This window comes from Vipera berus, assembly GCF_964194415.1.
Source record: "Vipera berus genome assembly, chromosome: Z".
NCBI lineage: Eukaryota > Metazoa > Chordata > Lepidosauria > Squamata > Viperidae > Vipera > Vipera berus.
In genome coordinates, this window is record NC_138205.1 from 18,665,518 (window position 1) to 18,678,977 (window position 13,460).

Consider the following 13,460-nt stretch of genomic DNA (forward strand, 5'->3'; position numbering starts at 1 on the left):
GCCTTCTCGTTAAGAAAGTTGATGTTAAAAACAGAACACTTGCCCTACCGCAATGCCGTTTCTTTTAAAATGAAAGGAAACTCAAGCTAGGCAGGCCTCAAAGGTGCCATAGGCGATATATTCCATTAGGCTAACCATAGTTGTTGTTTTTTTTTTATCATAGATTTGCCTCTTCCAAACTGCATGATGGTATCCATTTTTATAGGGCTAATAAAACAGGGAAAAAGTCACAATTTAGACATACAATAAAATGGGAAGGATTGAGATCAAGTATGCCAGTTCATATGACCGGTGAGTTTAAAGTGCCCCCTTCGGCTTGCAAGAGCTTCTTAAATGAAACCAAGTTGAGCATGCAGAAATGAAGACCCTCCTCAACACTCTTCTCTGGGGGGGAAAATGCTATAAGTCAGGGGTCCTCAACCTTGGGAACTTGAAGACTTGTGGACGTCAACTCTCAGAATTCTGGGAGTTGACGTCCACAAGTCTTAACGCTGCCAAGGTTGAGGATTCCTGCTAGAAGTAAATGAAGACCAAGAAAAGATGCTGAGATGGGGGAGGGATGTGGTGGAAGGGGGTTACAGAGACCCATAGCTGTCTCTTGCTCGCCCTTTGATCTCTTTACCCATTTCTTGTTTTGTCCATTCTGAAATATAAGCTTTGAACCTGATGTTCACAGAGATAAAAAGTCCTCAGCGCTGAGATTTATGGCTATTTGCACTAACCTCTTTCACCCCTGTGTTCCACACACCAGCCCAGATCTGTCTTCCCATTTTTTTTTAAAAAAAGAAAAATATAACTGATCTTCAGGGCAATCACTCTTCCCCTCTTGAGCCATTCATCTTTCAGTTTTTTTCCCTTGCCTTAATTTCACCCTCTTTCTATCTCCAACAGTACATCAATCCATTGAAATGCAAGGACAGTGGGCCCACTATGTTTTTCAACCCTGATTTGACCCAATTGCTCAATATAAAAAAAAACCCCAACAACAGACAGGGATATCCTGAAATCCAGGCTGATTCAAGAACCCTTTCCCTCATTCCTCTTGTGTTACTCTTTTATAACAAAGGAATCATTTATCTGTGGGTCTCTTCACCCACTCTCCAAAGGAGAAAATGAGCTTCTTAAGTCAGAGGCAAAATACCAATGGCAGAAAATGTTGTATCAGGATTTTATTTCTGCTCTGGTCAATTCAAGGATTACTTCAGGCAAGGAGGAAAGGTGTCTTCAAACATGTGCAGAGTACACTGTATTATATAGTAACTGCTGTTGCCATAAACCATGTATCTGTTTGTTTGGTTTCTTAATCTTTCTACTAAAAGTAAAAATTCAAACAGCTAATGATGATATTATAAGAAAGCTATAGTTAAAAACCTGGATAAAAGCAATCTATTAAACCACTCTGGTTTTCTTGCTGCTGTAGATCTGTATTTATGAAGAGTTTCACATAGAAAGTTTATTACTGATAACTATTTCCCTCTGATTACTCACCATTATTGGGTTCTTTAAAATGCATATGAGATGCTAAAAAAGCATGAATTATGTTTTATACTGATCAACAGACTGTGTCTGCTTGGCAAAACAGGTTTTAAACCAGGATATGTTCTAAATGCTGATCTATACAACATCTCACGTACTGTGATTAATGTGTTTATTGCATTCTATTGGAATGGTGCTTTAAATGTTGCTCTTTGTCTCTGTGATTTATGTATAAATATGTGCACATGTACATGAATACTGCATTTTTCTTTTTTTAAAAAGCCAGACTTGAAGCTTCTGTTACTTTAAACACTTCAGAAGATATTCTTAAATTAAGAAATATTTGAAATATAAATTGTCTTTAGAAGGGGGGTTGTCAAAATTGCTGCTGTTGCCACCACACCCAAAAACTGAAATTATCTGGGAAAGATGTAGAATGATGTAGCACAATGCAAATTTTTGTGCAGTCATACTGTATCTTCAGAACCAGTTCTAAGGACTAGAAAGTTAAGGAGGGGGACACAAAGTGGAGATACGTTGTGTGTTTTGTATGTTTCAGTTGTAGAGGACTAGGGAGCTTGACTCTTATCTTTAAGGGTATGTCCCCTCAGCCAGCCACTTCTTAAATTTCTGACTGTGTTAGTGGTTCTATATTGCTGATCTCCTTCAGGGATGTAACTCTACAGGTAAATCCTTGACATACAGCCATTTGTTTAGCAACCATTCAAAGTTACATCATAAAAAAAGTGACTTAGGTCTTCATGCCAATCAAAATTTGGGTGTTTGACAACCGGCATGTATTTAAAATAGTTTCAGCATCCTACCTTTTGTTTTTCAGTAATATTTTTCACTAACATTTTTGTTTTATCTTTATTTCAAAATTATTTTATTTAGCCCCTCAAAATATTTCTTTTTCCAATCTTATTGGTATTGTTGAAAACAAAAACAACAAATGTGGTAATATATTCATTTTGATTATTGCAAATAGCCAAAATAATGATAAATGGAGATATGACTGAAAAGACTAACATTATGAAGGGAACAAGGCAGGGTTGCCCTTTATCCCCATTATTGTTTGTATTGACACTAGAGATACTAACTAGAACTATAAGACAGAATAAGGATATAAAAGGTATGAAAGTTAAGAGAGAAGAATATAAGCTACAAGCTTTCGCAGATGATTTAGTATTTATCTTGGAGGAGCTTAACAACCATGGCAAAAAGATTGCAAAATTGGGTGTGATTCACTTAACAACTGCTTTTATTTAGAATGGAAATTCTGCTCCCAATTGTGGTCGTAAGTCAAGGACTGCCCGTACTTCAAAGGAAGGCAGTTCTAATCCTCTTTCCATGGGGCCGATCCTTTTTTTCTTCCCATACAACTGCAAAAGTGAAGGTGAAGGTGTGAGGCTAGCTCAGCCATCCTTGTCTAACTAGTCTCTCTGTGTGTGTGTGTGTGTGTGTGTGTGTGTGTGTCAGTCACACAGGCCAGTGCGTCAGTTCACTTGCCACTTCACTTTTGAAGCCTCACAATTACAGAGGCTCCTTTCAGATCCCTGCGTTTTTTGCTACTCGTCCTTAGTTGTGTTTCCAAATATGCCAACCAAACTCCAGAATTCAGGAATGTGCTGAACTTTATACAAAATTGGAGATTGTTTTTTTCTTCTTTCCTCTAATGTGTGGGTATGTGTTTAAATTTACTGCCCAGGGATAATATTTGTCTTGGCTTCTGGCTCCTAGTTTTCCTCTTACATATCCTCTGTGGCGCAGTTTGGATTTTTCTTGGTGCTTCTGACATTATTTTCTTTCTTCTTCAGGTATAAATAAATAACCTTCTGGGCCACCACCCAAGAGGGGGTGGAGTGAAAGCCGGTGAAGAAGAAGGGAAAGAAAGAGAGAGCAGGAAAGGTGGACAAATGAAAGGAGGAAAAAAGGAAATTTTACGGGGATTTCTGAGAACTTGAAGCCAACTTCCCGGACGTTGCTGGACAAAAGTGGAACAGGATCCAACTCCGAACGCTGGGAGGATATTGAGTGGTTGTTTTTCTTTTTTTTCTTTTTTCTTTTTTGTGGGTTGCTTTGGCACTGCCCCTTGGCGGAGGCAGCGGATTGGGGCGACTACAAAAGCAGGAAGAGAGTCGGGGACGTTCCTCTGAGTCACTTGAGCTGTGGGAAAAAGGCAGTTGCAGCGCTTTTTTTTTTTAAGCAAAGGTGAGTTTGCTAGACTTAATGCCGCTTTTCTCTCCCCCCACCCCCTTTATCTTTCGGCACCTGGGCGCTCTGACTGGGCCGTCGGAGAAAGAGATGTGTTGAATCATCTGACATTTCTCCTGGCTGCAGGGAATCGGGGTTGCGGCCGGGGTGAGGAGGGGTTGTGGTGGTGGTGGTGGTGGTGGCTGCGACTGTAGGTTTTGCTGTAGTAAAAGAAGCCAGCCCAGGAATTGGGGCTCATTAAGTCCCCCCCCCTTCTATGGAGTGAGATTTAACACGGCCAGCTGATTGGGCTGGAAACCGAGGTGCCGCTTCTATAGCAGAGGATTGTAGTGTCAAAAGGAGATACAGGATTCCCGGAGAGCCGAAAAAGGAAGCTAAAGTATGTGTCTCATTTTACCTGGGGAACGGCTAACCTAGCCAGGTGGCCAGCAGAAGCATGGGGAAAGGACGATCTCTTTGGATAGCCTTCTTCTCTAAAGGGGGGGGGGAATGCAGGGTGTGAGCTGACTTAATCTCGCACAAGGATTAAAAGGAAACTTGGGGGGGGTAGCACAAAGTCTTGTCGGTGTGTGTGTGTCTGGAGGGGAAGGAATAAGTGAGTGGTCATAAATCAAACCGCAGCCAGGTTGAAAGCAAGATGCAGAGGGGGGGCATGTGTGGCTAGGTCAAATCACACACACAGAGAGAGAGAGAGAGAGAGAGAGAGAGAGAGAGAGAGAGAGAGAGAGAGAGAGAGAGAGAGAGAGAGAGAGAGAGATCTGCCTGGGCGTCTTGGGATATTTCTCCTGGCATCTCAAAACTTCCAACGCAACCACCTTCCAGCTCCCCCTTACCCACTGTTTTGAGGTTCTCCTCTTGCAGAGCCTAGTTCTCGGAGAACTCCTGCTACAAAATGTCCTCTTTTTCCTTCTAGATCAGGGGTGTCAAACTCAATTTCATAGAGGGCCACATCAGCATTGTGGTTGTCCTCAGGGGGTCGGGTGGGTATGGCCTGGGTGGGCGTGGCTAGAGTGCGTATGGCCTACTGGGTGGGCGTGGCCAGCTCTACATCGTTGTCATCAAGGGTGCCTATGGGGGCCTGGGCGGGAGTGGGACAGATCTGAGGGTCTCTGGCAGGAGGAGGGTCTCTGGGCCAGGGCCAAGGCAGTGGAGGCCATTCCCTCACTGTTTCCAGGTTGGCTTCGCAGGCCACATGAAACCACTTCGCGGGCTGGATCCGGCCCCCATGCCTTGTGTTTGACATGTCTGTTCTAGATCCTTTGTTCTGGGGTTCCCTAGATTTTTCCCCTGGTCCACCAACCCTTCCCTTGAATTACCAATTCTATTTTTTTTTGGCCCAATAGCCCATTAGATCTCCTTTTTTTTCCTGTAGGACCCCAGGATACCTGTTTCTAACTCATTCTCCACCTCCTACTTGCTAGTTCTAGTCCCTTTCCTAGATAAATCCATAATATGGGCCCCTTTCTCCACACAGATGTAGTTTCTCCGCTCCACCAGAGCTAGGCAATTCCACCAGATCCCACCCCTGTCCAGTGCCCAACTGTTTCCTTTAATCCCAGCTGTACACAAGCATTTCCAAAGAGTTTGTGTCGATGTTTTTTGAAGGAAATTTCGTCATTGTCCTCTGGGGCTAGTAACCATATCTGTCATCCACAGACAGAGAGGGGAAGGATGGAAGGAAAAGGAATAGATATATTTTCCCGAGAGACTTTTTAGAATTAGCCTGCTTGGCACCATGCCAAGATCATGTCAGATCCAGTGGTTCTGATTTTCAGCTGTTCCCCGTCTTACGTTTTTGCATGCCCTCCTGATGTGTTTTTGTGGTAGACAGCCAACGTGCCATTCCTGAAGGCTGGGATTCTGCTGAAAAGCATTTTTTTTTAAAAAAAACAAAAAACAAAACAAAACCCCACACCAAATGAAAGTGAGCCTTGGTGGAGCAGTGGGCTAATGCCTCCTTAAGTAACACCAGCTGCCTGCAATTAGTGCAGGTTTGAGTCCCACCAGGCTCAAGGTTGACTCAGCCTTCCATCCTTCCGAGGTAGGTAAAATGAGGACCCAGATTGTTGGGGGCAATTAAGCTGACTTTGTAATAATGCTGCTTGGGGGGGGGGGGCGAAAGCCCTAATAAGCAGGCATATACATAGAATGAAGGCTATTGCTAAGCACATTGATTTGTGCTTAGATTGTAAGCCGCCCTGAGTCTTTGGAGAAAAGCGGGATATAAATGGGATTAAAAATAAAAAAAAATAAGTGTCTCATCCAGAAGCTGCACAAACCGTCTCTGCAGGCAGCCCTCAAGTTGGGAGCTTCAAGCAAAAAGTCTTGATGGAAAAAATAGACTTATTTGATAAAAAGCTTATTTGATCAGACGAGTAGCTTAGGACAGGGTTTGACAGCTTGAAAATATGTGGACTTCAACTCCCAGAATTCCCCAGCCACCTAGCATAATTCCCCAGCCAGATTGTCCTAAGCCAGAAACACTGGTTTAAGGGTCTGTGGAGACCCTCAGTCCTCCAGGTCATGGTTTGTCCCAAAGGTGCTTTTTTTCAAGAGGCAACTGGACTACCTTTGTTTTTCCTTGAAGAAGTTTCGCTTCTCATCCAAGAAGCTTCCTCAGTTCGGTTCTGAAGAAGTTTCTTGGATGACAAGCAAAACTTCTTCAAGGAAAAACAAAGGAGGATTTAAGGAGGATTCATTTTTTCCTATCGGCCGATAGGTGAGTTACCCTTCCCCCAAACACGTGCATAATGGCTTTCCCAGGATAGTTCCTTCACCCCACCCCATCGTCCCAACGCTAGGGCATTTCCCATAGAAACCAGTGAATTCATTTTCATTTTTAAAAAGCAAGAAGCCTTCCTTATCCCTCGGGATATTCCGGTTTAAACTTCACCTGAGAAGAGACACACCTGCCTGTCTTTCCTCCCTCCTGTCTCTTTGCTCCTTCCGTTCCTAAGCTTCAGCAGGCTTAAGCTCATCGTAAAGTGGGCAGTTATGCCACTTTGTGGCCCGTTATCTCCAAAAGAAGAGTCAAGGACTCCGGCTTTAAAAGGATTGCATTTAAGAGCCTGCCTCCAAATAGGAGTCCTCGTGGGATACGTTGTCCCTGTGCCTCACGTTTCAGGCAGAAATCAAAGCAAGCTTGGATCTCTTCCTTGGCTTGCCTAGGAAACTACTTAACAGTCCTGTCAGAGTCCTCCACTTATGACCAGGATTGGGACCAGAATTTCCATTGCTAAGCAAGGTGGTTGTAGGATGAGGCACACCTGATTTTACGCCCCCCCCTTTTTTTGCCACGACTGTTAAGTGAATTGTAGCCCTTCTTAAGTGAATCACGTCATTCAGCAAATCCTGCTCCCCCCCCCCCCGCCCCTCCATTCACTTTGCTCATCGGAAGCCAGGCTGGGAAGGTTACAAATGACCATCGCACGATCCCAGGATTCTGCAACCGTTGTAAATGCCTGCCAGTTGCCAAGCACCCAACTTTTGATCGTGTGACTGCAACGGTTGTAAACCCGAGGACTGATCGTCAGATGCTTTTTCCAGTGCCGTTGTGATTTCAAACGGTTGCTAAAAAAATGGTTGTAAGTCGAGGACTGCCTGTAATGGCTGGATTATTCCAGTGTAGAAGAACTCTTTAATACGTTCTCATGGTTGGGCTACTGTAATGTGCTGAAAGGTGGGGCTGCCCTTGAAGTGGATCTGGAAGCTTCAGCTGCTGCAAAATGTTTCAGCTGTTACGGGCTGTTGCAGTTAGTCCTCGACTTATAACGGTTCATTCAGTGACCGTTTAAGGTTACAACAGAGCTGGAAAAAATGGACTTATGGCCATTTTTCACTCTTACGACTGTAGCAGCATCCCCATGACCACATCATCCAAATCTAGACGCTTGGCAACTGGTTCATATGTAGGACAGTTCATATGTATCCTGGGATCACGTGATCCACCTTCAGACGAGCAAAGTCCAGGGCAAAGCTGGATTCGCTTAATGCCTGTCAGTAATTTAACAAGTGCAATGATTCCCTTAACAGCTGGGGCAAGAAAGGTTGTTAAATGGGACAAAACTCACTTAACAAATGTCTCACTTAGCAACGGAAATTTTGGGCTCAGTTGTGGTCATGCAGAGCATCGCAACTTTTTTGTCTTTCTGGAACACATGTTGCACCTCCTGTTCTGTTCTGGTCTGTGAGCTGCATTGGTTTCCAGTTTGTTTCTGGGTCCAATTCAAGGGGACAGTTTTGCCCTTTAAAACCCCACAGGGCACGGGACCAGATTCTCTGAGGGACTGACTGCCTTTCCCCAATTACATCTGCCCGTCCCACCAGACCCAGGAGAGAGGATATGGATCCCATCGGCTACAACACAGGTCCGGAGGCGTGCTTTTGTGTGCTGCCTGCATCTCAGCTTTGATTGTTTGTGTGGACCAGTTGCTGGCATGCTGTATGTTGGGGAACCCCTGGGCTAGAGAGCTGTATTTGGTGGGTCCTAAGCAGCGGGCCTTTTCTTTGGGGGTGCCCTCTTTATGGAGTAGCCTTTCCCCTGAAAGTGAGGTTGGCCTCATCCTTTTTGTCTTTCCCTAAGGCAACAAAACCTTGTTGCGCCATCAGGCCTGGGGACCCCAAAGGACTGGGGAAATGAATATTGTCCGTGAAACTAGAGTCCTGTTTCAAGGACTTCGCAAAGAGAGATGGTGGGTGGCAGAAAGAAAGAGTAGCACGGCATGAATCAAGGAAGATGGGAGGATGGTGGTTCTTGTGGAAAGGTTGACGAGGTCTTTTCATTTAGGCCCGTGGTGGCGAACCTATGGTACACGTGCCACAGGTGGCACACAGACCCCTCTCTGTGGGCACATGCGCCGTCGCCCCAGTCCTAGGCCTTTAGCTGGCTTTTATAAAACCTTTTTGCTTTCGGCCTACGCCCCCGTGTGCAAAAAAAAAAAAAGGTTCAATCAATCAATCAATTTCAACTTCTCCCCAGAAAAAAAAAAGATCACACAAAGTTGGAATTGATTGATTGAACTTTTTAGTCCCACCGCAGCCACGCCCCCCAGCCAATGGGCCACGCGCACCCGGCACCCGGCAATACGTAAGTGGGTTTTGGGTTGCAGTTTGGGCACTCGGTCTCTAAAAGGTTTGCCATCACTGATTTAGGCCATGAAATGCTGGCTGGGGAATTCTGGGAACTACACATCTTAGGCAGTTTTCACATCACTACTGGCTGTGACACACAGGTCTTCAGCCTGTCCACCCTTTGGGTTTAGTTCCAAAAAGTTCTTTAAAGCGGTTGCATCTTTTGTGCAACTGCCCTCCGTAGCTGCATTGCAATCTTGAGCAAAAATGTTGGTGGTTTTGGATAGGTCAGATGTTTTTTTTGTCCCTGCATGTTTTAAAATAACTTTATGGAACTGAATCCAGAGAACTGGCTTTATTTCTACCAAACTGCTACTAGCACCCACTAACAGGTAGTTCTATTTGGTAGGATAGTCAGAAGCATTGTTGGGCTGATGTAATGCCAACTCCCCCCCTTATACGTGTTTCATGGCGTTGCTCTTGCGTGTGAAAGGGGGGAGAAGCTTGCGGGGTAATGCTGAATTCTGCCCTGGTCATTTTGGATCTCATGGACACCTAGAGCATGCTCCTAAAGAGATTCCCCACGAGGAAATGACATCTTTGAAGGGGGAGGTCCCTCTCACTAGCTCTGGACACTGTTGGGCTATTTTTCCTTGGGTGCTTCTAATATTTTCCAGTAAAAAAGGAATACAGTCAAAAAGATAGTATGACCGCAACTGAGCTCGAAATTTCTCTGGCTAAGTGAGACATTTGTTAAGTGAGTTTTGACCCATTTTGCGACCCTCCTTGCTACAGTTGTTAAGTAAATCACTGCAGTGGTTAAGTTAGTGATCTGGTTGTTAAGCGAATCAAGCTGATCGCATGACCCCCCCGGGACATTGTAACCGTTATCAATATGAGCCACTTGCCAAGAGTCTGAATTTTGATCACGTGACTGTGGGGATGCTGCAAAGATTGTAAGTGTGAAAAACAGTCATCAGTGACCTTTTTTTTAGAGCTGTTGTAACTTCGAACGGCCACTAAATGAACTGTTGTAAGTGGAGGAGTACTTGTAATGCCCTTTATTCCTCTTCCCTTCTCAACCACAAAGGAAATGGCTCCCATCCATGCATCCATCCATCCGTCCGTCCGTCCATTTTCTGCCAACTCCTGAAATTGCTATCAGCATAAAAAGGGGTTCATAATCAAGTGGGAGATCTTTTTCCTGGATTCCAAGGAAAGGGAATAGTGAAGCTCAGGAGACAAGGCAAAGGAATCAGGACTTCTGAGGGTTTTTTTTCCCCCTGACTCCTGATACCTAGGCTGGGTTTATTTACCACCCACAGCTGAGTCAACTCTTAGGCCGTTTTCCACGCCTGTCAGCACTTTCTCATCTCAGGAGGGAAGGAGAAGCCTTGGTTGACTCTCCCCTCCTCTGCCTCCCTCGTCTACACTTGTCCAGACAATGTCTCCCTTCCACCCCCAGTGCAGCTCCATTGTTCCCATTCAACATGAATCATCTCTATTAGATCATCACACCTCCAACAAGAACATTGCAATGTAGGGCAGGTACAAGGAGAGACAAGAAACGCCAGCGTCTGTAGGCCTGGTCCACCTGGTGTTTGTGTGTGTGTGTGTGTGTGTGTGTGTGTGTGTGTGTGTGTGTAGGGGCAGCGATGCCATGAGGGCAATACTTGGGGGCAAACATCCAAAACTTTGAAGGAGGGAGATCTTCCTTGCAACCTGACTTTCTGCCTTTGAGTGCATGGGAGGAAAAATCTTTCCCACTTTAACAGCCACTTCCTTCCACGCCTCAAATTCCATACCAAAGTGCCCCATATTTCTGATTTGATTACCAAGAGTGTCCACCACGTTGTATTGAAAGAAACTCCCCGTTTCTTAGATAATGCGTCCATTCCAGTTACCCGTGGATAGATCTAGTTTGGATTCCTACAACAAGCTACACCATTGCAGCTTAAATGTGCTGAGTGAACCTATTTGGGCTTCCGAACCATGGGTTAATGTGTTAAAACTGGGCAATTGTGGGTTGTTTAATCAATCACAATTAAGTAAATAATGTCTTAGTGTCTTGTGCCAATTCAAGCATAGATCCTCTAGAAGATCTGTGACATTTTGAATATATTATCTTCTGCTATGAAGACAGCTAATTTCTGCTCCTGTCGCAGAAGTAACCAAAGATATTTTAGTTTGATCTTTTCCTCTTGGGCGTCCTTAACATCTTCTTCTGTCCTCTATCCTTGAGTTTTCCAGAGCAGCCTAAGTGTTCCTCAATCAACGAACTGGTTGGACAAGTTATAAGGGGGTGGCCAGTAGGTAGAAAAATATCCTAAGCTGGGTCAGGAGGGAGCAATGCTCCTGCAACTCTTTCATTTATCCCAGGCTCTGCCTGCCACAAAATCGAAACTCTTTGACCCCTCAGACTGAAAGGAAGGCAAGGCCAGATCAGGCTCCATGAAAACTCTTGCGTCAGCCTTGTGAGTTTTAGCAGGTTTTATGTGAATTCAGTAGAATGAGCAAAAATCAAGAGAGAACCTTGGTCTAAGGAATTATTTTTTTCCTTTTGTCTGTTCTATCTCAGAGGAGCTCAAACACGATAGCTTCATGGTCACCATAATCAGCACCATGGAAGAAAATACATCCAGACAGGGTAAACTGTCTTTGAAAACTGTCTTCTGGAAATTATTATTCTTTCATATCATTGGTTCCTGGGCTAAATCTCCTAGAAGAAAGCCACAACAGTCTCTTAGCTGCCTCCAAGTTGAACAAATTTATCACGGCAGAAGATTTTGTGATGAGTCACGTGCCCAAAGTGTTAGCTGCGTTGCAGATAAACTCAAGAATTGGAGGGACAGTAAGTGTGAGGTCAAGGAAACTGCAAGATTTGGGAAGACAAGGACTGCTACAGTGGAGGGCTATCGCAAATTAAAGGCAAACATCCTGCCATTGGTAAAGTAATTACTGTATGGTGTGATTAAGAATGGATTAAGTTCAGTTAGGGCAAAAATGACAGGCTTAATTCAGTGGGAGTTGATTGGGAGCCGCCCAGAATTGGCTTTAAGGTAGGCGGCTATATAAATGTTTTAAACCAATAAACAAACAAGTAAATAACTCATGCTTTGGTTTCATGCTTCGGCTATATAAATGTTTCTAAATAAATAAATAGCTCGCGCTTTGGTTTCGTGCTTTGGTCTCCCAACTTGCAATGGGATGTGGAATCTTTTATTTGTCCTCGGCATAGCACTTTGTTCTCGTGGGCCTCACAAAAGGTGAGACCTAGGCTGTGCATGGGGGTCGGTGGGGGATTGTGTGGCAGAATTTGTGATTCTGATCTGGGTTTTTTTTTAGGAAAGTCATTTAACCTGGAGGCTGTGCTGGTTCCAGTGGGAATGCTTTGGATCCTAATGTTATGTCTCTCTTTTCAGATGCCCATCCTCAAGCAGTCCCCCGTTTCTCATTCCAAAAAGAGGCCCCGTCTGGATCGAGCCATGATTAGCGCCCCTTTGGGGGACTTTCGACATACGATGCACATTGGCCGTGGGGGCGATGCTTTTGGAGATACATCATTCCTCAGCAACCATGGGGGCACCAAGACCAATGGGTTGCCTCACGATGTAGCAGTGTCTCCTGGGTCTCTTGGTTCTCCTGGAGATGTTTCTGGTTGCTTTGAACTGCTCTCCCCTCCTGGGAGTGGGAATGGAGTAGTCCAGAGTCCAGCAACATCGACCCCTGATGGCAGCTTTGTGGTACTGCAGAGCCCAGAGAAGGCTGATTGGAAGCCCCCTAATGGAGAAGGTTGGGACCTGCAACAGAAGTTCTCCCTGGAGAGTTCCACACTGGACCACGCTGAATCCCTTCTCTCTTTCCAGCTGGACTTGGGGCCTTCCATCTTGGAGGATGTGCTGGGAGTGATGGATAAAGACTGGGACAATATTAAAGGGCAGGATCAGGATGCACTGAGGGATGAGAGCTCAAGCCCACTGGGATGCTCCAAGCAGGAGGACGAAAAAGAAGAGGAAGAAGAAGAGGAGGAGGAGGAAGAAGAAGAAGAAGAGGAGGAGGAGGAGGAGGGACAGGGCTACAGTTTTGAAGATGAACAAGATGAAGAGATTGGGTTATAGGAGGAGGAACATCTTGGTTTTGCTCTTTCTTTTCCCCACCTTAAGATTTCGGCCAGCCCGCTCTTGCAGAGTTTTCCAGCCTCTGCTACAGTAGTCAGTAGCTGGCAGCCCTTTGGCCAAATATGGCCAGCAAATGACTATTAGCTAATCCACCAATTTATCCCTGCCTCCTCCCCTAGAGAAGACTTTTTACCTTCAGATTTCTTATTGTGGGGTTCAGACAGGAAAACGGCAATCAGAATCCTATGGCACATTCCATGATGCTACTTCTGAAAAATAAGTTCCAGAAGGTGCTTAATAATAATCCTTGTTCTTTCCCCACTTCTTGTATCCCTTCCAAGGCCTGAGACAGTGCAACTTCTCTGCACTGGAAAAACATGTCTTGGCTTTCAGCCCCTCTCTCTATCTGGAATCAAAGTGACATACCACTGAGCCTGTTACGAAACTCTCTGTCCATCATCTGCTCTTATGTTTATCATTTTTTACTGAACTGTCTTAAATTCCAGCTCTCTAACCCACGGTTGGCTTCCCTCTATGAACGCGGAATCTGTTTTGAGGAAAGGTCACCTAAGAGAACAGACT

The 13,460-nt window shown here is 44.9% G+C and overlaps 1 protein-coding gene across 1 annotated transcript; it reads left to right on the plus strand.

Moving 5' to 3' along the window:
- The first annotated feature begins 3,258 nt into the window (after positions 1–3,258).
- Positions 3,259–13,382, plus strand: LOC308677190 (cdc42 effector protein 4-like). Its single transcript, XM_081343373.1, has 2 exons — positions 3,259–3,687; positions 12,183–13,382. Exon 2 carries the CDS (start codon positions 12,183–12,185, stop codon positions 12,876–12,878), a length of 696 nt encoding a protein of 231 aa, XP_081199499.1. The 5' UTR covers positions 3,259–3,687; the 3' UTR covers positions 12,879–13,382.
- Positions 13,383–13,460: the final 78 nt, after the last annotated feature.

What these genes read in the sequence shown, in the direction of transcription:
- LOC308677190 (XM_081343373.1), top strand. Translation starts at nt 12,183, where the DNA reads ATGCCCATCCTCAAGCAGTCCCCCGTTTCTCATTCCAAAAAGAGGCCC.